Source organism: Diceros bicornis, chromosome 13 (assembly GCF_020826845.1).
Source record: "Diceros bicornis minor isolate mBicDic1 chromosome 13, mDicBic1.mat.cur, whole genome shotgun sequence".
Classification (NCBI taxonomy): Eukaryota; Metazoa; Chordata; class Mammalia; order Perissodactyla; family Rhinocerotidae; genus Diceros; species Diceros bicornis.
In genome coordinates, this window is record NC_080752.1 from 20,950,184 (window position 1) to 20,970,595 (window position 20,412).

Consider the following 20,412-nt stretch of genomic DNA (forward strand, 5'->3'; position numbering starts at 1 on the left):
TTTTTCATCTCAGACATTCTAATTTTAATTTCTAGAATTTCAACTTGAGTCTTTTTTATATCTTCTGTGTCTGAACTTTTAAGTTCAATCTTTCCTCTAGATTTTTGAACATATGAAATATAGGTATGATAGTTGTTTTAATATCTGTGTCTACTAATTCTATCAAATGTGTCAAATCTAGGTCAGTGTCCATTGATTTTTCTCATTTTGGGTAGTATTTTCCTGCCTCTTTGCAGGCCTGATATTTTTTTTTTTTGCTGAGGAAGATTTGCCCTGAGCTAACATCCATTGCCAATCTTCCTCTTTTTGCTTGAGGGAGATTCGCTCTGAGCTAACATCTGTGCCAGTCTTCCTCTATGTTGTGTGTGGGACGCCACCACAGCATGGCTGCCTACAAGTGGCGTGGGTCCATGCCTGGGAAGTGAACCTGGGCCACCAAAGCAGAGTGTGCCGAACTTAACCACTAGGCCATGGAGCCCGCCCCATGCATGCCTGGTAATTTTTTGATTGAATACCAGACTTCGTTTGGTGCTGAATGTTTTTGTATTTTTATGAATACAATTGAGCTTTGTTCTGTGGCACGTGTAAGTTATCTGGAAACAATTTGACACTTTTGAGTCTTGCTTTATGCTTTGTTAGGTGGGACCAGGGCTGACTCTTCTTCACTGCTAAGGTAAAACCCTTCTGTTTACTCTACCCAATGCCCTGGGAATTATAAGGTTTTCTACTCTGGCTGGTGTGAATAGGCACTATTTATGGCCCTGTGTGAAGTCCACTGACTGTTCACTCTAATCCTTTTGGGTGCTGATGTATTTTCTTCACATGTGTATACTCTCCTGAATACTTGAGGAATGCCCTTTGCAGTTTTCTGGAATTCTCCCTCTGTACAGCTCTCTCCTCTCTTGTACTCTGCCCCCAGAAGTCTAGCCTCCTTGTTCTCCACAGACTCCTAGCTCTGTCTCCTCAGATCAGGGAGACTGTAGGGCTTGGCCTGGATTTTTCCTTCCCATGCCATGGTCTGAGGCATTAAGCTTGAGCAATTTCAGGACACCTCATTTTTTCTCCATCTCTCTGGGATCACTGTACTTGGTTCCTTGTTGTCCACAGTCCTGATAACGCTTGTTTCCTATCTTTTGTCCATTTTTTCAGTTGTTTTAGGCAGGAGGGTAAATATGGTTTCTGTTACTCCATCTTGGCTGGAAGTGGAGGTCTTCAACTGGAATTTTTGAAGAAACTTTAAAGAAGGGACTATTTGAGGATATGAAGAAGGGATTTTGGGGTACCCAGGCATCACTAATAATAGGGACCACTTTACTGCTTGAGGCCTGAAAGGGCACAGTGAAAGAAGTATATCAGAAGGGAACATAAGACACCCTCAAATTAGGATAATTTTCAATAAAGGAACAATTTAGAAAGATGAGGGCAGCCTGAATCCCTGGGGCTAATAACAGTAGGATTGTTATATCCCTATACTTACAGGGACAAGGGGAGGAATGATTACCAGAACCCAAAGGGAGAAGTCATGTGGAGGAGCAGGCTGCGTTGGGAGGACCCATTACTTTAGTTCAAGGCAACTCCAAAGGAGGGGAGCCCTGACCTTACTCTCCTTCCTCCTTCAAGCTCCTGCTAGCGCTCTTCATTGGGCCAAACCCAACTAGAAGACAGAGGGTGCGAGAGCCTTGGAGATCCACACTAGTCCCCAGGATACAGGGTAGGCTGAGAAGGATTGAGTGTGTAGTGGAGGAGGGGGGCAAACTGAGAGTGAGCTGCGTGAGGAGTTAGTGATAACCCTGCATTCCTGCTACAGGAGCAGGGTGGTTGGTGCTGCTACCCACTGAGGTAGAGAGGGGAGATGAAATTGTATGTTTGCGGAGAAGTAGTTGTGACATGTGAGGACGAAATGATGAGATTTCCTTCCCAAACTAGACATTCTTTTCCCTGGAGGCTCCTATAACCCCCCCTTTTCAGCATCTTAAATTATTTAGGAATTCCTTTTCAACAAAATGAAGCAAAGTTCATACAGCAGGTCCATATACAATGATGTATGTGTGAGGTGGGTTTAGGGAGAGTAGGGAAATGAAGTAGAAATCATTCAGGGTAATTATATGACCAGTCCCTTGGCTGTCTGGATTTGGGGCTGGGCTACACTGAAATCTGTTGCAGACCAGGCTGAGAGCCAAGTAGCTTGAATTCTGCTAAACTGGTCATGGGATGGAGAGATTAAGAAAGGACTCAGTTACTGATTGGCTGTGGGGGATGAAAGTTGAGAAGAAGACAGACTCTGTAAAATCAAGAATGATTTAGACAGACCAAATTCATTGTAGTTTACAGAATTCTGGGATTGTAGAGTTACGTGACCAACTTTAATGTTAGAATAAGGCTACTGTTAGGATGTTTAAAAATTATCATGTGACATAGTGGAAAGAGCATAGGATTGAAGTCCTTCTCTGTTTTTTACTGGCTCTGTGACATTGGGCAAGTGACCTAACTGCATAGAATCCTAATTACCCCATCTCTAAGTTGTGGACCCCTCCATAGTTTTTGGGAGGATTAGCAAGACCACCTACCAAGTCACTGGTACCATGCCTGCACAGAGTAAATGCTCATGAGAAAGTTATTGACCAAAGATGAGGGTTGGCTCAAAATAAAAGTAGGTTTAAGAAACATTTGGATTCATATGAAGTTGCATATTGATAAAATACAGGTGATACTAATTTCTAGGGATCTATTAAGGGAAGAATAGGGTATTTGAAGAGGACTACCTCAAAGCCCCTCTCAAAGACAGTGATGATATCCAGCTCCCTCTCTCTTTTCTCCTGAAAACATTCTTCTGATATTTGTATCAGAGATTGGATATTGGTTTGGGTGGGCCACTGATTTGTCCCAGCATATGTTGCATCCAGAGGCCTCCAGGAAGATAGCGAAGACTTAGTATGTAGAGAAGACTTACTGTGTGCTTCCCGTGTGCTCTGAGCCTACCTTACCTCATCTCCACACAGCGTCATGTGGAAACAGGGGTGTCTGAAGAGCATTCTTGTTAAATGTATCAAGTGCCCCTTATCCCTTCTTCCTCTCTTTTTATTTTAGAAAGGAACTGAAAATATATAGCATGGAGAAAAGAAGACTCAATAGGAGGTCGTAAGCGTCATCTTAAAACATTTGAAGGGATAGCATGCCTAAAAGGGATCCCGTGGATCAAAATGAGGACTAGAGGGTGGAAGCCATACAAAGCAGAGTTCAACTCAGTAAAGGAAGATCTTTCTTATTATTACGGCAATAGCCACTCGCTGAAAATTCGGGACAGCACGGAGAGGGGAAGTTAAATATTGCCCTCCACGCTTCCATACCTTTCTTTTCCCTGAGTGTCACTGTAGTAAGCAGATTTTTGCATATTCTTCCTGAAATCTTGTGTTAAGTCTTTATATAATGCAGTGGTTCTCAAACTTGAGCATCTGTCAGGATCATCAACAGGGCTTTTTGCAACACAGGCTGCGAGCTGCCCTCCCAGAATTTCTGAATCAATAGATCTGCGTTTCTAACACGTTCCCTGGTGGTACTGATGCTGTTCCCTGGAGAGCACAGTTTGAGAACCACTAAAGCTCTATCCTGTCTTAAAAATAATACAAATGGGGTCATACTATAGTGTCTAAGAACTTGCTCTTTTACTGAATAATATATAATTAGCGTTTTTCTTTGGCTCCTTCTCATTGTTTTTCATCAGTTTTAGCAAGCCCCATATTAATAAGCATTTGACTTGTTTCCAGGGTTTTTGTGAGTGTGCTCTTGCCTTTTTAAAAAATGTTGTAATGGACACTTTTGTATATATTTTTTAGGTGAGCCAATCCGTAAATTCGTAGACGATAAATTCTTAGAAGTTAAACTATTGGGTAAAAGGGTAGATTTTGGAAATGAGCCGATATTGCCAAATTGTTCTGAAGAAGGTTGAACCAGTTACTTTCCCATGAAAAGTGTCTGAAACTGCCTTTTTCCCCACCCTCTTGTCCAAAATGGGTATTATCAAAATTTTCAATTTTTGCCGACTTGTTAGGTGTAAAATTATATCTCAGTAGTGGTTTGATTTGTATTTCTTCCATTATTTATGAGGCTTAGAGCTTCACGTGTATTCGTTGTGTTTCTTTCTCTGTGACCCGCAAGGTCTTCCTGTGATCTTTGCATCACAGGAAGAGGGAACAGTACGAACAAAGGCACCAAACCTTCGTCTGAGGGGTTGCTGGGAGTGTTGTAGGGTTGGAGTTGCACGTTGAGATCCAGGAGGAAGATCGGGTTAGAGGTAGGCGGGAGCCAGAGCTTCGAGGTGCTTGTGGGCCAGAGAGAGAGCTGGGCTTTATTTTGGGCAGAAGCAGCGTTGGTGATGTTTAAACTTGAACTGTAGCTCTGGGTAGTTTTGACAGGGCGTGGTTGTGGAATGGCAGACTGTCCACTTCCCCGAGTCTAATGTTTATCTTGAAATCACTCATTCTTTAGGCCTTTCACCTTGGGCTTAAAGCTACTTGGCTGTGCTTCACAAACAGTTCACACGAGAATAGGCCACAGACCTCAGCCAGCCTCTGCTGGGCTTCCTCTCTGAGGACAGAGTTTTCCAAGATTGTGTGGGGGATGGGTTTTCTTGCTCTACCTGATACTGCCCTCAGCCCTTCCTGGATCTGCCGCCATCTGACAGTGGTCATTAGGATGGTGGGCTCTTCTGTTGTTTTAATTTCAGTGACTTTCTGGGAAAAGCCGTGGATTTCGGCCAGTATGCTAATGATTATGGGATTGCTTTAAAGGTCTGGTGAGTTCTGTAGAAATCGTTTCATAGTTAATTATGTCAGCAAATCAACAGAAAAGGACTAAGGGAGAGAAGCTACATATATATTTAAATTATTCAGAGCTCAAAGAAAGGTCAGGAATTTATGTTCAAAAAGAGGAGTCCATGTAATAATAAATTACTAAGTTTGCGTATAATTTTTCCTGTTATGGGCTTGGCTTTGTAATTGGCATATTGGGGTTAAAGTATAATAACTTTGCGTTTGGAATCAGGACACCAGCCCTCACTCTCTTTGTGCCTGTTGGGCCATTTCTCTGCTTCCAGGGTCCTGGCATGAGAGTGAGAGACCATCAGATGCAAACTCGGGCTTTTCATGAACCCAGGGTGTAATCTGATCCCCTTGCCTGAGTGGGCTCCCTCTCCATCCTCCTCCTGCCCTCCATCCACATGCCTGTGGAGTGGAGCCCGAGGTCACGGAGGGAGATTGTCCTCCGGGAGGAACGTGGAGCTTCATGCAGAAGGGAGGCTTGCTGATGGTGCTTCTAGAATTCTCCAGGGATGGAGTCCTTAGAGGCTTTTTATTTTAAAAGGTTTGACTATTTTATACTGTAATAGTCTTCCCTTCCTGCACATCCTGTTAATGCCCCTATTACTATGTTACAGCACACCGTGCTTCTCTATAGATACAAGGAAGCAGGAGGTAGAACAGTCTCAGTGAATATCTAACGTATGCAGTGACATAAGGTAGTCTTTATTAATCAGAGCATGGAGAAGACACTTCTAATGGTTGAGTGTCTGAGAGGTTTCACAGGATAAACAGACTTGGGAGGGCATTCTGAATGTGCCCAGGATGAAGGCACTGTGGTTAGCGTGGAAAGCCAGGTCATTTCAGGGATGGTAGCAAGAGTCCTGCTCTGGCTTAAACACACTTGAATTGGGATACAGCTTCCTTCCTCAACAGGCTTTGTGCTCATCAACTGGACATCGATCCTCAGGATTTCGGTATCCTCAGCTTAAATGGGAGGATCAACGCATACCTTGATGGGTATTGTAAAGAGAAATCTCCCTTTCTCTGCATGGAGAATAGCTTGGAAGGGCGTTATAACAAGTCAGGAGTTCAAAGGATTGAAGAGAAGAGAGTTGGCGGGGTTTTGCTGAGGAGGAGGTGGGAGATCCGAAGTTTACTTTGTTCTCAGGCGCTGTTGGTTGTTGTCGGGGATGTCACGTGCTGAGTCAGATTTTCCATCCATAGTTCTCTAGGACCTGTACTGTGCATTTGGCCTCAACATGGTAGGATTTTTGTATTTTCTTTGTGTCAGCTGTTGTGCCGTCACCTGTGTGGCTCTTGGAGGGTGGTGGTTACTGGCCACCAACCAGGACTGGCTCAGGGTTGATCTTTGTGGCTGCCACGTGTTGAGGCAGGCGTGGGGATATGGTGAGATCTGACCTTTCTGTCTTTGGGAATCCAACTTCGAGATTAAAAGGATAGCCAACTTTTCTACTGTCTGATTTAATACCATACCCTTCTCCAATCACCTCGTGTTTCTCTTTAAAAATGGGCTCAGTCCAGAGCATGAAGACACTTAACATCATGAAAAAATACTGAGTTTCTGATCTAGTGGTTGGAATGGTGATGAAAACAGTAAACTGGTACTTCTTTTACCAACTAACGCCTCTGCATTCTGTGGAGAAAGGTCCAGTTGGAATAGGATGCTTGGCCTCAAGAGTATGGCTAGGATTCTGGTGGCAACATGAAGCCACTTTACTGCCATATGCAATTTTACTAGGTGCATTAGGTTTAGCTTGAGGCATTACCATTTGATTTTCAAAAATCAGATTCTTACATTAAATTGTCAACTCTTTAAAATCAGAGATCATATATTTTTCAGCTTCCTATTCCTAGTGTCCTGGCATAGAGGAAACACTTAATATTTCCTTTACTGGAATTTGAGCCGTTCGATATGGTGAGAACACCTAGGGAGAGATGATGTGTATTAAGATTGCAGGTGTCCAGAGGTGGTCTGGTGTTGGAAGGGAGGGTTGGCACAGAGTAATAGTCCTAGGAATTGCTGCCGTTTACTGAGCATGATCTGTCCATCAGCTGCCATGCTGGGCCCTTCAGTTATAGAATCTCAGTTAATCTTGCAGAGAACGCTAGAAGATGGAGCCAGAGGAGACAGCTTTTCACTTTAGCAGGAAAAGTACTTGTCCGCAAGCTATACTTTTTCTCTCATGTGTATTGTGGATAAAGCCAATAGAGAACCAGTTATTACTGCCAAATTAGCCCTTTCCTTCCCATCTTGAACTTTCTCACCATCTTAGAGCATGTGAGATTTGTTCAAAGGGCGATTTAATTCTTTCTGTTAAGAAGACTGATGTGAACAAGCATACTTGTTTATCTTTTTCTTCGCAAACCTACCACCCCACTGATTGCAATGTAGCTAAACAAATAAATTGTGTGGGGTTCATGTACATGAGCTCCCAACAGAGTCTACAGAGCACAGTTGAAAGAGGATGTTGAGTTCTTTCCCAGATCCCTGGGACACTGTCCCCAAATCAATCCTGGGGGAGTAGCTCTGTAAGAAATAGGACTGAAGGTGAGCTCCTCCACTCTAGAGGGCTGTAGTCTTAGGCAGCAGTATTATTGCTATTAGGTCATTTAGGGGAAAGAAAGGACGAAAAAATAAGGAACAACCCCCAAATGATGGGTTTTCAGCCCGGTATTCATCGCACTGACCCCTTCTTAGAATTGCTGAAATGGTTGCACAGAGAGCAACCTGCACGTCCACGGCCCTTTCTCCTTGCTTCATGCTGCATTTGAGCAGAAGAATCAGCCGTGAAGTCTGTGGTTTCCTGTGGCACATTTCTAATAATATTTATACAGGCTATTATTTAATAAACTGTGTAAATATTTATCATAAGAGCTGCCTTTTGATCATGAATAGGGGCTAAAAACCAGTCCAGTCCATGCTGGGCCTTGGACAGGAGGCTGTGCCCTTTGAAGCATCCTGTGGACTGAGAGTTAGGCCTGCCCCAGGACTGTGTACAGCACCGCTCCAATTTCTCTCCGTTATTTTTCTTTTTTTTTTTTTCTTTTTTTTTTTTTTGTGAGGAGATCAGCCCTGAGCTAACATCCGCCAATCCTCCTCTTTTTTTGCTGAGGAAGACGGCCCTGGGCTAACATCGGTGCCTATCTTCCTCCACTTTATATGGGACGCCGCCACAGCATGGCTTACCAAGCAGTACTTCGGTGCGCGCCCGGGATCCGAACCAGCGAACCCCGGGCCGCCGCAGCGGAGCACGCGCACCCAACTGCTTGCGCCACCGGGCCGGCCCCTCCGTTATTTTTCTTTCTTGTGGCCTCCACGGTCCACGTCCTTATTTCTCTCTGCCTGACCACCCTCCCCATATCCCTATCAATTGTTTTTCTTTTTAGAGTATTCATCTTTGCCTAAAAGGAATGAAATGGAACCACAGTTCTGGCTCGCACCAGTCATAAATCAGGCTTTAGAGCTGCACCAACATAAGCTCCTCTGGATCTGTGCTCTGTGACCTTAAACAGCTTTATCACCGAGAACCTCAATCTCTTTAACTGGAAAATGGGCTCATACTGCTTATCTCACAGGTTTGTTGCAAGGATTAAATGAAATCACAGAATCATGTGAGTGATTTGCAGAGCTTAATAAATGCTAGTTGTGTTTGTGGTTGGTTTTGTTATTGAAGAAGTTATCAAAGGATTTGGTTTTCAATTTTACATTGGTGTTGTGGAAAGACCCCTAAACTTGCCATAAGAGGCTGGGGTTCAAGTCCAGGGGCTGCTGTTTACTGTTTATGTGACTTGGACAAATTTCCCTACCCCACTGAGGTGTAAGATGGAGGTAGGTTTACTCACTTGACTGGATTTCATTTGGAAGAAATTAATACGTCTGTGAAAGTGCCAGACACACAGGAGGATCCTAATCCTTTTTTATGGGAATAATGTTTTCTATTTTGCAGTTTCTTCATTTTTTGAGGCCAAGAGGAACTGGTTGAATATGGGTAGAGTCCAGGACTCAGCAGAGAGTACTTATGACCCAGGAGCAAAGGGCACAGAGGGGAAGAGAGATCTGAGCTGCAGAAAACCCTTGGGCAGGCAGAGTTTTTATAACTCACAGGGCGAGTTTCAGGGAAGCTGCCCAAGGGCTTTCACTTCTCTGCGTCCCTGCTTTCAGGGTCCAGGTATGGAAACATTATTTAACAAATAATTAAACAATTATTTAAAACTATAATAATGGGAAACATGGTGAACCTGAAATATTTAATTAGGATCTATTTCTTAGAAAAACAAGAACTGGGAGGTGTGTGTGAACGATGCTGGGAGGGTACAACGCCCATTTTCCCGTGGGTTTGACTCTCTTTCTGACAGATGCCTTGATAGTACAGTCTAGAAATGGGTGGTTTGCCAGAGAGAGGCAGCCTGGCGTTGGGGAAGGGTCCGTCTCTGATGGTGGACCGCCTGGGTTCTGAGTTAGCTATCTTAGACAAAGTAGGCAGGGGCACCTAGCAGAGCCCTTGGCAAACAGACAATTAGTAAACCACCCTGTGAGTTATCAGGTGGTATAGCATTGAGAACGATTAGGAGCTTTGGAGTCAGAGGGAATGGGATCACTCAACTCTATTACTTAGTAGTTACCTGACAGACTGGAGCATGTTACTTGACCTGTCTAGGACTCATTTTCCTCATCAGTAAAATGGAGGTGATAATAGTACAGTCATGTGTCACTTAACGACGGGGATACATTCTGAGAAGTGCCTCGGTAGGTGATTTTGTCGTTGTGTGAACATAACAGCATATACTTGCACAAACCTAGATGGTATAGCCTACTACACACCTAAGCTATATGGTACTAATCTTATGGGACCACCATTGTATGTGTGGTCCATTGTTGACTGAAACATCGTTATATGACGCATGACTGTGATTATCTTCGAGGGCTAGTGTCAGGATTATAAGTGGTAATGTAAGCAGGCTCCTTAGAGCATCAACTACGCAGTAAGTGTGGTGCCTTTTATTATTTCCCTGATGATAGGTTTTAAAGATATTCTCTGAATATCAAAGACTTGTCGAGTTCCTGCTATGTGCCAGGCACTGGGCTGGCCCGGGGGATACAGCTGTCATCTGGGCAGCAGTGGAGTTAACTGATGGTGAAGCTCCATTCTCCATACGAGGTGAGGGCTCTCCTGAAGGGCAGGGCTCTTCTCCATTTAGCGAAGAGATGGGTCCACACACCAGAACTGGGGTAAGCCCTGGGTCAGCTACAGGGTGGAAGTCTGCCTCTTTGGATTTTATTGGAACTAAATCAGGATGTCTGTGTGGTGGGTGGTAAGATGATATACTCCCTGCAGAGGAAGACATAGAGTCAAAAGTGAGGACCCCAGGCGTGAGGAGCTGGGCCAGCCCCCGGGGGGGATTTCTGTTTTCATTGGGGCTGGCAAGAGTGAAGTCTGGTTGATGGCTGGCCGGGTCTGTGTAAGCCAGAATGTTTGTGTAGAGTCTTCATTTCCTATTTATTTCCTTGTTTCTCCTTGAAGTGTTTAGAATAGTCTTGGAACGTTCTAGCCGAGGGCAGAGAGTTGTTGGTATGCTAAGATCGGTGTTAAGGAGCAGCAGCCCTGGGACCCTTCCCGGTGGAGACATTGGGAAGCTCAGAGAGGGAATCCCCAGTGAGGTAAGATGTGTGTGGTCAGTAGCGGGGAGGTGGAGCCGCTGGATTGGCCAGTCTTCCTCCTCTTTGCAGATAAAGAAATTGAGGATGCTCTGAGCCAGTGTACTGTGCTGTTTTGTCCTTCACTGTGTCCTCAGCTCTTAGCAGGGTGCCTGGGGCCTGGCACAGTCCTCATTTCTTCAAATCTCAGATGTCATTGATTGCAAGATGCATCATTACTTCATATACCACTAAGAAAGAAAGAAAATGCTACCAATTAATTGTAAGATGCCATTGATTGTAAGATTCACTCTGATTTTGGAGAAGCTAAATGAGAAAAAAATGAGTGTCTTAGAATTAATAAAATGTAGTTATAACCTTCCGATAAGTATTTGTTAATTGGATGAATGAAGCAAACAGAGATGAGAATCAAGGCAAAACACTAGTGAATATCAGTACAAACTTAGGAATTCGAGCTATTAAAGCATGAACTTGTTCATCCTTGTTTTCTATTGATTCACTGATTTAGTTGTTTATTCAGAAAACATTTATTGAAAAGCGATTATGTACCAGACCCTGCGCTAGGAGCTGGGGATGCAGAAATCAGGAATTTCCTTTTTTCAGGTTCGGGGCAGTAGAGGAGACAGACACAGAAACAAAAAAATCACAATTCAGGGTGGTAAGTATTAAAAGAAAGTAGGGACATGGTACTCTGGTGGCACCAAGGGATAGAGAAAGGCAAGGAAGTCTTCCCTGAAGAGGGGAATGCTTGAGCTGGATCATAAAATGTCAGTCCGCGGTCCCCAGGCAGACAAGACAGGAAGGAATGGAAGGGAAGAGCGAGTATGAAGGGATGGGCCAGTCCCGTAGCAGTGTGACGCACTCGAGAACCTACAAGGAGTTTCAGGACGTCTGGAGCTTGGTGTGAGAATGGGCAGAACTGCATGGCTGGACCGCAAGTGAGGGAAGCTCAGAGAGGGCCTGGGGTGCATGCTGAGGGCCTCAGGCAGTGACACAGCCCTGCCTAATGGTTGTCAGCCATCCTGAGTCTTGAGAAAGAGCCCAGCAGAGGGACTGCTGGGGTGGACCGGGGAGGGCAAGGGTGGTCTTGGCTTCCAACAGGGCAACTCTGCTTGGATCTGTTTTATTTAAATTTTCTTCGAGTAGTGGCTTGAAGAAAAGGCATTGCTGTTGAATGAAGGAATGCATGGTTTGAAAACTGGTGCTACCGGTCAGGTCATATGGAGCTCCCTCCGGAAGGGTTGTAAGCAAGGGAGAGGAGACGAGAAAGCCCATGGGCTGGAGCCTCTGAGTTGTTCTCGGGAGCTCAGAAGAAGGTAGCAAGTGTTCTTACTGTGGCCTCCCCACTTTCCTCTCACCTGCCAGGGAGGTGGCCCGCCAAAGCAGGACACATAGTTGGGGAATCACTGTGATGAAGTCAGAAGCTGTCACTTTTTTTTTTTTTTTGTGAGGAAGATCAGCCCTGAGCTAACGTCTGCCAATCCTCCTCTTTTTTGCTGCGGAAGACCGGCCCTGGGCTAACATCTTTGACCATCTCCCTCCACTTTATATGGGATGCCGCCACAGCATGGCCTGACAAGTGGTGCATCGGTGTGCGCCCGGGATCTGGCGAACCCCTGGCCGCTGCAGTGGAGTGCACACACTTAACTGCTTGCACCACCGGGCCGGCCCCAGAAGCTGTCAATTTTAATGGAGCTGTTTTTGACGGGGATAAATATCCAGGAAGCAGTCACCAAACATCTGCTGGCAGACTTCGTTTTAGAATCCCCACGTGTGACTTTGCCAGGGGAACAGTACTTTTTGAGGTGGAAGGGCACAGAATACTGCTTTGATTGAAATGGACTCGGGATGCTGGGACCGCCCCAGCTCACCTGGGGATTTGTAGTGAGTTCACCAGCCCCATTTTCTGGGGTCTCCTTCTTATTCTTTGAAAGGTCAATCTGAAAAATGAAAGCCTCTGTGAGATTCTGTGTCATGTGGGCTAATCTGACCAGAGGGACTTAAAGCAACAGTTAAGGCCCAGAATTCCTGAGTGTTCTGTGCTCAGTTTTCCTCATAACTCACAGGGGTCTGTAAGGAAAGCAGGTTATCTGACATGTTACTGATCCTGCCTCCCTCGAGGCTGCTTCCCAGTTCGCAGTCACTTCAGGACATGACTGTGGTGTATCTGCCTCTCCTCCTGACCTGTCCTGCAGGCTGTTAAGAAAGAAAGGAAACAGCATGAGACTTGGCAGTGCGCAGATGGGGTCCTCTGGGTCCAGCCTGAGCGAAGTGGGGTGAATCCCTTAACTTCTCAGAGACCTGTTTCCCCCTCAGTGTACGTGCATCAGTATACTAATGTACATTTACTGTTCATAGGTGTGTGGACCTAGCATTAAAGAAAAAGTTATGTATCTCTTGGAGTCTTACCTTCATCACCTGCAAAATAGAGATTTAAATATACTCACCTTCTAGAGGCATAGTGAGGAGTAGAGGGAATGTATGACTTTTCACACTGCTTGGCTCAGTAGATAATTTGTTTCATCTATGACTAGGAAGATAGGTTCCTTTTTAGTACCATGGCTGCGTCCTTGTTCTGATTAAACTCAACACGAGTGAATGCATATCTCTTCCCTCCAGGTTCTCAGTTCTCCTATAACCCTTTTATTTATTCTTCTAGCACTTTTTACCCAATATTATGACTTTGCTCAAATAATTTTGCAGTTCATAAATGATTAACACCTGACTCCCTTCCAAGAATGGAAACTCCACGTCTGAGGCCACGCCTGTCCTATTCACCCGCCACCTAGCTCCGTGCCTGTTAGCTCACTATGAGTGCTAGACGTTTTTGGATGAGTAGGTAATACGTGGCCACCAGTTTATTAGCTGCACCCGCCTTATTTCCACTTTCAAGATGTCTTGTGCCTGACTTTGCAGACTCATTGGCTTTCTCATGGTTTTTGCCCTTTGTCCCCTCAGGTGAAGGGACCATGATACCCGGTGGAGATCAGGAACCAGGAAGATACTATGTGGGTGTGGACGTTGGAACAGGCAGTGTCCGTGCGGCGCTGGTGGACCAGAGGGGCGTCCTGTTGGCCTTTGCAGCCCAGCCAATTAACCAGTGGGAGCTTCACTTCAACCACCACGAGCAGTCCTCCGAGGACATCTGGGCCGCGTGCTGTGTTGTGACAAAGGTATGGGCACAACTCTGGCGTTCTCTCCTTGCACACACTCCCCTGCTCCCACCTGCCGAGTGTGCTGTGTGTCCACCTGGTGCCAGAGACAATGTTGGGCTAACCTTAGACACAGGCCTTGTCCTTCAGGAGCTCGCAATCTGGTGGCAGAGACCAATAAACAGCTAAAACATGACGTGCTAGGTGCTGGGAGTGAAGTCACTACAGCTGGAGGCAAGGATGGGGCTGATCTGAGGAAGTAAGGGTAGACAGGCAGAGGATGCAGACAGGGTGACTGAATATGGAAGAAGTCACCAATGACCATGGCTCACATCTACTGTGCCTGCACTGGGTGCCCAGAGCTGTGTAAACGTGTCAACATGCCTCATGTAGTTGAATCCTCACAATGGCCCTGTAAAGGTAGTACCGTTACTGCTCCCTTTTATTGAGGAGGAAACACAGGCGCTGAAAGGTTATGTGACTTATATAAGTTCAAGCAGTGGGTAAGTAGCAGAGGCAGGACTGGAACCTAAGCAGACTGATTCCAGTGCTGCACCCTTAGTCACTGGACTGACTTGCCTCCCAAGTGGGAGGAACCTCATTTGGGGCAGAGGGAACAGCATGTGCAAAGGCACAGTGACATGGAAACATGATATGTTTTGAGAAAGCAAGGAAGTTGAGCAAGACTAGAGTGTCTGAATTGTGCCAGGCAGATGTTCATCTTGAGGGGCCTTAGATTGGAGTCAGTGGCTGGCATGGAGAAGGAAAGGATGTCAGGAAGACTTGTTCATTTTTCAGTTTCACTTGATAGTCTGGGTTTATATCCTGGTGATCAGCAACAACAGAGATGCTTTTGTCCTTTTTTCCAGAAAAGTTCTGGGTTCTTTCTTCTCCCTGTTCCTAGTTTAGTTCCTGAAATATTCATGAAGGGCTTGGTAATTTGCAGATGGACAATTCACCGTTCTGTCCGTATTGATCAGTCTGTTTAAACTTTAATGAGCTCTGGGCTGCTGCTAGTGCCCCAGAGAAGAAGGCAGAGAGAGGAGGTGGGGCAAGCAGCTCTGGAGCATTGTATGCGAATAAAAGAGGGGCACGCCTTCTCTTCTGCCTGTTTAATTTTCCTCCGTCCTCCCCTCTCCCAGCCCCCGCCTTGGTGAGAATCTTATACTCTTTGCCCTTGGGTCTCCTTTGTTCTTCTAACATATAGCCTTTCTTGTCATTAAGGAAATTGTCAAGAAGAAAATATAATCCTCTGATGAAAAGCTACTTTAAAAAAGATCTGCTCTAAGTATAGCTTGGTTTAATGGTGGGTTTTTAATCATCTCCCAGTGGTAGCCAACTCGTCATCTGTGTGAGCCCCCGTAGCCACATAAGCACCGAGGGCATTTGTCCTGCGCGAGGCCCTCTCACTGTTGCAAACCTGGGCAAGCCGCTGGTCTCCTTAGGTGTGCCCCTCACAGAGTGTGGAGATGTGGCCGTGTGCCAGAGCCATGGGGGAGCATGACACCATGACACTGACTTGGACTGCATTGCTGGTGTGAGGTTTAGGAGGGGAACTTTTGTCTATTGGAGAGGTAGCATAAACTCTGGGGCCAGACTGCCTGGATTGGCATCTCAGCTCCAGCATTTATTAGCTCGTCATCTTGGACAAGTTATGTAAAATTTCTCACCTGAGTTTCCTTATCTGTAAAATGGGAATGATAATTGTATCTGTCTCCACAGTTGTTGTGCGGATTAAATGAGATAATGCATATAAAATGTCATAACAGTGCCTAGAGATGAGTAAGCACTGTGCTTTCTATGGTGATGATGATGACGACGACGTGACGTAACGGAAGTGAGTAGGTTATGGAGGAAAATGAATAAAATACTGAAAAGTCAAAGGCGATTAGGAAGGCACGTCTTGGGAGTATTCACTGACTCGCCTGCTGGTTCAGGCTCTTCCTGTGTAAGATTTTGAGAAGCACTGGTCTAGGGCAGAGAGTGACATACAATGCATCCTGACTTGTCTTTTCTTTCTCAAGGACTGCAGGTCGTTGGGAGCTCGAGAGCACATTGCCTGAGATGATTTTTCCCTGTTAGTCAAATTAATAATAACATTAATAATTAATGATAATAATAATATGGTGATGATGATAATGGCAGCGAACATTTCTTGGGCACTCATTATGTCCCAGGTACCATGCTGAACACTGTATATCTGTCGTTCATTTTTTCTGCACAACAACCTCTTGATGTAGCTTTTATTATTCTCTCTGTTTTGGAACTGGAAGAAATGAGCTTTGAAGAGGTTAAGTAACTGGCCGAAGGTCGCATGACTAATACGAGGAAGGGTTGGGCTGCTGCCTCGCTCATGCGCTGCCCCTTGCCCCGCTCTCCAGCCTCGTCTGCCTGCACACGCCCTCTGCTTGGCAACTGTGCTCAGCTACCTGAAGTTTTTTGAATTTACCACTCTGTGGGGCACCTTGAGCTTCCCCTGGGTGTTGTTCTGACCACACTGAATTACAGGTGCCTTCATCTGGCTGTCTGCTCATGTGGAAGTGTGTGCTCCCCAAGCGGGGGTCATATCTTGTTTACCTGTATTTCCCTAGAGTTCCTCGCCTGTGATAGGGATGTACTCAACAATTCATGCTTGTTGAGTACATGAGTGAGTGAAATGTCTCTGTTGTTTTCATTATCTGGAATGTTCCTCTCTCACCTTCTTCACTTGCCCAACTGCTGGGCACCTTATAAGGTAAGCTTAAGTACTACTTCCTCCTGGAAGCCTTCCTTGATGACCTCTGACAGTCTCTGCCCTCCCTTGCCAACCTCAGAGGAGAGAGAGGGTGAGAAGCCTCTTGTGCTGCCCCAGGGCCCTCCTTCTTCCCTCTTTCATTATCTGGCCCTTATCAGGTTGCATTTCAATTGGTAACTTGTTTGGTTCCTTTTTTTTTTTTGTGAGGAAGATCAGCCCTGAGCTAACATCCATTGCCAATCCTCCTCTTTTTACTGAGGAAGACTGGCCCTGGGCTAACATCCGTGCCCATCTGCCTCTGCTTTATATGGGACGCCGCCACAGCATGGCTTGACAAGCTGTGCGTCAATGCATACCTGGGATCCAAACCCGTGAACTCCGGGCCGCCGAAGCGGAGCACGCGCACTTAAGCGCTGTGCCACCTGGCCGGCCCCTTGTTTGGTCCCTTTTAAACCCTGAGCTGTGCTCTTGGACAGAATCATCCCTGTATCCCCAGCATCTCACACATTGTCTGGCACAAACTTGGTGCCCAGTATATGGTTGTTGAGTTAATGATACTTAGAGCTAAAAACAAACAAAGAAAAAACATCCTGGCATCCTTCACGTTGTTTAAGTGTTGCAATAACTCTGTGAGGTGAGAAGGGCACTGCTATTTTTCCTGTTTGACACAGGAAGATATCGAGGCTCTGAACTAACAAGTTTGAGACAGGACTAGACCCCACTGGGATGTCTGCAAGTCCACCTCTCTGTCCCAGTCCCCACTGCCCCTAAAGTTGACGGGTCTTTTTTGCGATGGTCCCCACATACCTAAAGAATTCTATGGAAACCTACAAGTACTAGATGTATATACTGTCCTTGATTTTAAGGGCTTATATCCCTTTTTGGAGCCACAAGTCTCAGTCACCCCAACAAGGCAAGGCCAGTGCAAGTTAGCATACGATTAGTACCAGCTTCCATTAGGAGGAAGGAGAAGACCAGCTGGGGGAGTCACTCAGCCAGCAGGCACGTGTCACTGTGAGTCTACAGACATTTATGGAGCACCTGCCGTGTGCTGTGCTCTTTGCTGAGCAGCGGAGCGTGTAGGAGAGGCATGCAGCAAGCTCTCTGCCCCTAAGGAGGACGTGGTTCAGGTGCGTGGAAAAAACCAACACCTCTGAAGCCAGTAAAGTCCCATTTTGTTCTAGGTTGTACTAGCTGCATGAGGAGTGGTTGGAGGGAGAGGGAGCAGCCCGCGTGGGACTGAACAATAACGTTAACCTCTTATATCTGTAGAACTTGTATGGTTTACAAAGGACGTTCGTATCTATTTGATTATCATAAAAGGGTAGGTAGGGAAGAGATTGTTATTCCTGTTTTACAGTGGAAAAGAAAAACTGAGACCGAGCGACCTAAGTGACTTTCCCTAGGTCACCCAGGAAGTAGGTGATAAACCTGAGCTCAGATGGGTCAGATCTATGCATTCTCTTTTTCTCCAACACCACGTACCTTCATCTTTTGTCTAGGTTATCATAGGAACCTATCTGATCTCCTCAGATATGCCCTTCCCTTCTCCAGTTTGTTTTCCTTGGAGTGGGAGTGATTTTTTATTTTTTAACGCTAACCTGACCATGTCATTCTTCTGCTTACAACCCTTCGATAGCATCATATTACTATTTGGATAGAACTCAAAATCCTTAACATGGCCTTCAGGGCCCTGCATGGTCTGGTTTGGACCTGCTTTCCTGGCTCATCTCCTGATTGTCTCTCAGCTTTCTGCATTCCAGCCACACTCTCCTGCTGTCATGTCCTCAGTCACGCAATGCTCCCTCTAGCCTGCTTTTACACACGTTCTTTCTTCTGCCTGCACATTCTTCCTGCTTTCCACCAACATTCTTAACTCCTGTTCATCCTTAGATCCACACCATCCAATACAGTAGTCACTAGCCACATGTGGCTATTTAAATTAAATTAATTACAATTAAATACAATTAAAAATTCGGCTCCTCAGTTGCACTAGCCATGTTTCAAGGCTCAGTAGCCATGTGTGGCTGGTGGCTGGTGAATTGGACAACACAGATATAGAAATTTCCATCATTGCAGACAGTTCCATTGGACAGGGCTACACTAAATCTTAGTTCAAAAGTCAGTTTAAGGAAGAAGCCTTTTCTCGCCCAATACCACCTCCAACTAAGTCTTATTCCACTTACTAAATGTTTTCATGGTATCTTATGCTTTTCCTTCATAGAACTTCACATGGTTTGTGAATCATTCATTTTTTGATTGATATCAAATGGTAGAATCATTATATGAATCAAATAATAAACAAAATAAAATAAATAATAAAATCATTCATTTTTTGGATTAATATCTGTCTTCCCTACTAGATTTTAAGTTTCTAGAGGGCAGGACCTATAGTTTGCTCATGTGGGTCCTAACATGTAGTACACTCAGGAAGTGTAAAGAGAATGTGTGATTAAAGCATTTGGGACCTCCCTACTCCCAGTCGGTGGAGGAAGCTTGAGGAAGGAGGTAGGGCTAAAAGTGACATGAGAACTGAGAGAGGATGCTCAGAGTGGGAGGAATAGCATGGACAGAAGTGCTGAGAGGGGGTGTTAAGGAGCCAGTCCCTGCTGGAGCAGATGGTTTCCGGTAGGAGGAAGGAGGGAGACTGGAATTGATGTTAGCAGCGTCAGGGTCCCAGGACCCAGGACATCCAGGTCTGAGGCCAATATGGAGCTCCTCTAGAATTATCCTGAGTTTCAGATTGACCAGTCTGGCAACAGGATGGCTTGGAGGGAACAGAAACTAAACTTCAAGGTTGCCAGTTAGGAGGCAGTTTCAGTCCCGTAATGAAGTTCTGGAGGATGAGAGTCCTTTGAACCCTAAGCTCTGGGAGGCCTGGCCCTGTGTCTGGTGCAGCACGTGCATGCTGTGCCTGGTACATATAGGTGCTTAATATCTCTCTAATAATGCATGGCTGGATTAGAATGTTGGCAGAGGGATAAATAGGAGGGACAAGACAGACTTGAGAAGGAAGCTGTAACAGGACTTGGTGACAATGGAGAGGAAGGAGGTAGAGACAGTTTCAGAGTTTCTGTTCTTGGAAGACTGTTCTGTTCGCGTCACTGACATAAGTGGAAGTGTTTGACCTCCATTTCCCCGCCTCGTATTCAAGAGACAAGACCACACCTAAGCTAGGATGCTGTGTTGGTAGTGGTCCAGGATTGGATTTATTCATTTCACCAGTCACTAGAATAGACTTTGCAAAATTGAGTGCCTCCAGGGACCTTGCAGGTAACAAACACCCCACAGAAGCTGTATTGGCCTTATTGCTGTTTCCACCTCAGGGCCTTTGCACTGGCTCTTCTCCTGCCTAGAACACTTTCCCCCTGATTTCTATAAGATCAGCTCCTCAGGTCCTTCAAGTGTTTACTCAGATCTCACTTTCTCAGCAACTACCTCCCCTTCTCCAGCAGTCCTAATCTCCCTGACCTATCACTTTCTAGTATCCTATATCTACACTATATAATTTATTTCATTTATTGGCTGTCATCTGTCCCTACTAAAATGTAATCTCCCAAAGAGCAAGGAACTTTTTTTTAACGTTTTGCTCTCCGTTGTTTCCCAAATACCTAGAAGAGTGCACAGCCTGACCTAGGAGGGGCTTGGTTATATTTGCTGACTGATGGAGTGAGTGAGTAATTGAATTGTGTAGGCAACAGGGAGTGAGGGCCTGAGGGAAGCGGGGATTTCGTAACCCCATGCACACCCCAGAGCTGACAGAGGCATTCAGATCAAGATTTGAAGAACACAGTACCAGCCACACAGACTCTGCTGCGAGCTGGATGCTGTCTGGGAGGCCCCGGGCTTGGACCCTTGCTCCAAATAGAGCTCAAGATAAAACCAGGTGTGCCTCTCTCCCTGCGGTTCTTAGTTTGGAAGGTTTCTAAAGAACGCCGTCCTCTCCCCACCCAGTAGGGCAGAGCCTGCTGATTTAAAGCACATGCAGGATTGAACTGGTTCCCACAGTCAGAACAAAGCCATGCACAAGCCCTTCCCCAAATATTTGTTTGC

General features: G+C 45.6%; 1 protein-coding gene across 4 annotated transcripts in view; it reads left to right on the top strand.

Moving 5' to 3' along the window:
* FGGY (FGGY carbohydrate kinase domain containing) overlaps window positions 1-20,412 on the top strand; it is a 400,007-nt gene that overhangs the window by 7,618 nt on the left and 371,977 nt on the right. For 3 of the 4 annotated variants that reach the window (XM_058552541.1, XM_058552544.1, XM_058552543.1), the window contains exon 2: window positions 13,432-13,646. In XM_058552541.1, coding sequence (XP_058408524.1) covers window positions 13,443-13,646 — 204 coding nt within the window. In that variant the 5' untranslated portion in view covers window positions 13,432-13,442. Of the gene's footprint in view, window positions 1-13,176; window positions 13,313-13,431; window positions 13,647-20,412 lie in introns of all 4 variants that reach the window. The other variant, XM_058552542.1, reaches the window with a different exon arrangement.